This window comes from Merops nubicus, unplaced genomic scaffold (assembly GCF_000691845.1).
Source record: "Merops nubicus isolate BGI_N331 unplaced genomic scaffold, ASM69184v1 scaffold36466, whole genome shotgun sequence".
Lineage (NCBI taxonomy): Eukaryota > Metazoa > Chordata > Aves > Coraciiformes > Meropidae > Merops > Merops nubicus.
The window spans coordinates 701-1,556 of record NW_008617595.1 but is presented as its reverse complement, the minus strand read 5'-3'; the positions used below and the strand labels follow the sequence as shown (position 1 = coordinate 1,556).

Genomic DNA, 856 nt, shown 5'->3' with positions numbered 1-856 from the left:
GCCAGCGCCCAGCATAGCCTCTTTGCCTCTGCCGCCGGCAGCTTCGCCGGACCCCATGGACACACCGATGCCACGGGACATATACTTTTCCCGGGGCTACACGAACAAGCCACCAGCCACGCTTCGCCTAACGTGGTGAACGGGCAAATGCGCCTGGGCTTCTCCGGAGACATGTACGGCAGACCCGACCAGTACGGCCAGGTCACCAGTCCCCGCTCCGAGCACTACGCCTCGACCCAGCTGCACGGCTACGGCCACATGAACATGAACATGGCAGCCCACCACGGGGCAGGGGCCTTCTTTCGTTACATGAGGCAGCCCATTAAACAGGAACTCATCTGTAAGTGGATTGAGCCCGAGCCATTGTCAAACCCCAAAAAGTCCTGCAACAAAACTTTCAGCACGATGCACGAGCTGGTGACTCATGTCACGGTGGAGCACGTTGGAGGACCCGAGCAGTCTAATCACATATGTTTCTGGGAAGAGTGTCCAAGAGAAGGGAAACCTTTCAAGGCCAAATATAAACTTGTAAATCACATCAGAGTCCACACAGGTGAAAAACCTTTCCCCTGCCCTTTCCCAGGCTGTGGCAAAGTGTTTGCCAGATCAGAGAATCTCAAAATACACAAAAGAACTCATACAGGTACGGTAACCTTCTCTGTAGCTTTTCTGTCTGCGAATGGAAGCGCCGAGCGCCGGAGCCGGAGCGGGGTCCGGGGGGGGTCCGGGGCGCTGCTTGTCTGGGGGTCGGGCTGAGGGGGAGATATGGCCCAGGAGCACTGATTTTATTTTTTTCCGGGAGAGGCAGTCTAGGAGCTCTGCTGCAAAACGAGCTCGGTCACAGCCGCGCCAGCAG

The 856-nt window shown here is 56.8% G+C and overlaps 1 protein-coding gene across 1 annotated transcript in view; it reads left to right on the top strand.

Annotated features, from left to right (window-relative positions):
- The window catches only part of LOC103775733 (zinc finger protein ZIC 1-like), a gene marked incomplete at its 3' end in the record, with an annotated part of 1,056 nt that extends 413 nt beyond the window's left edge, over positions 1-643 (top strand). The window contains 1 exon segment of the mRNA XM_008943206.1: positions 1-643. This exon segment is cut by the window's left edge and continues 21 nt beyond it. Coding sequence (XP_008941454.1) covers positions 1-643 — 643 coding nt within the window.
- Positions 644-856: the final 213 nt, after the last annotated feature.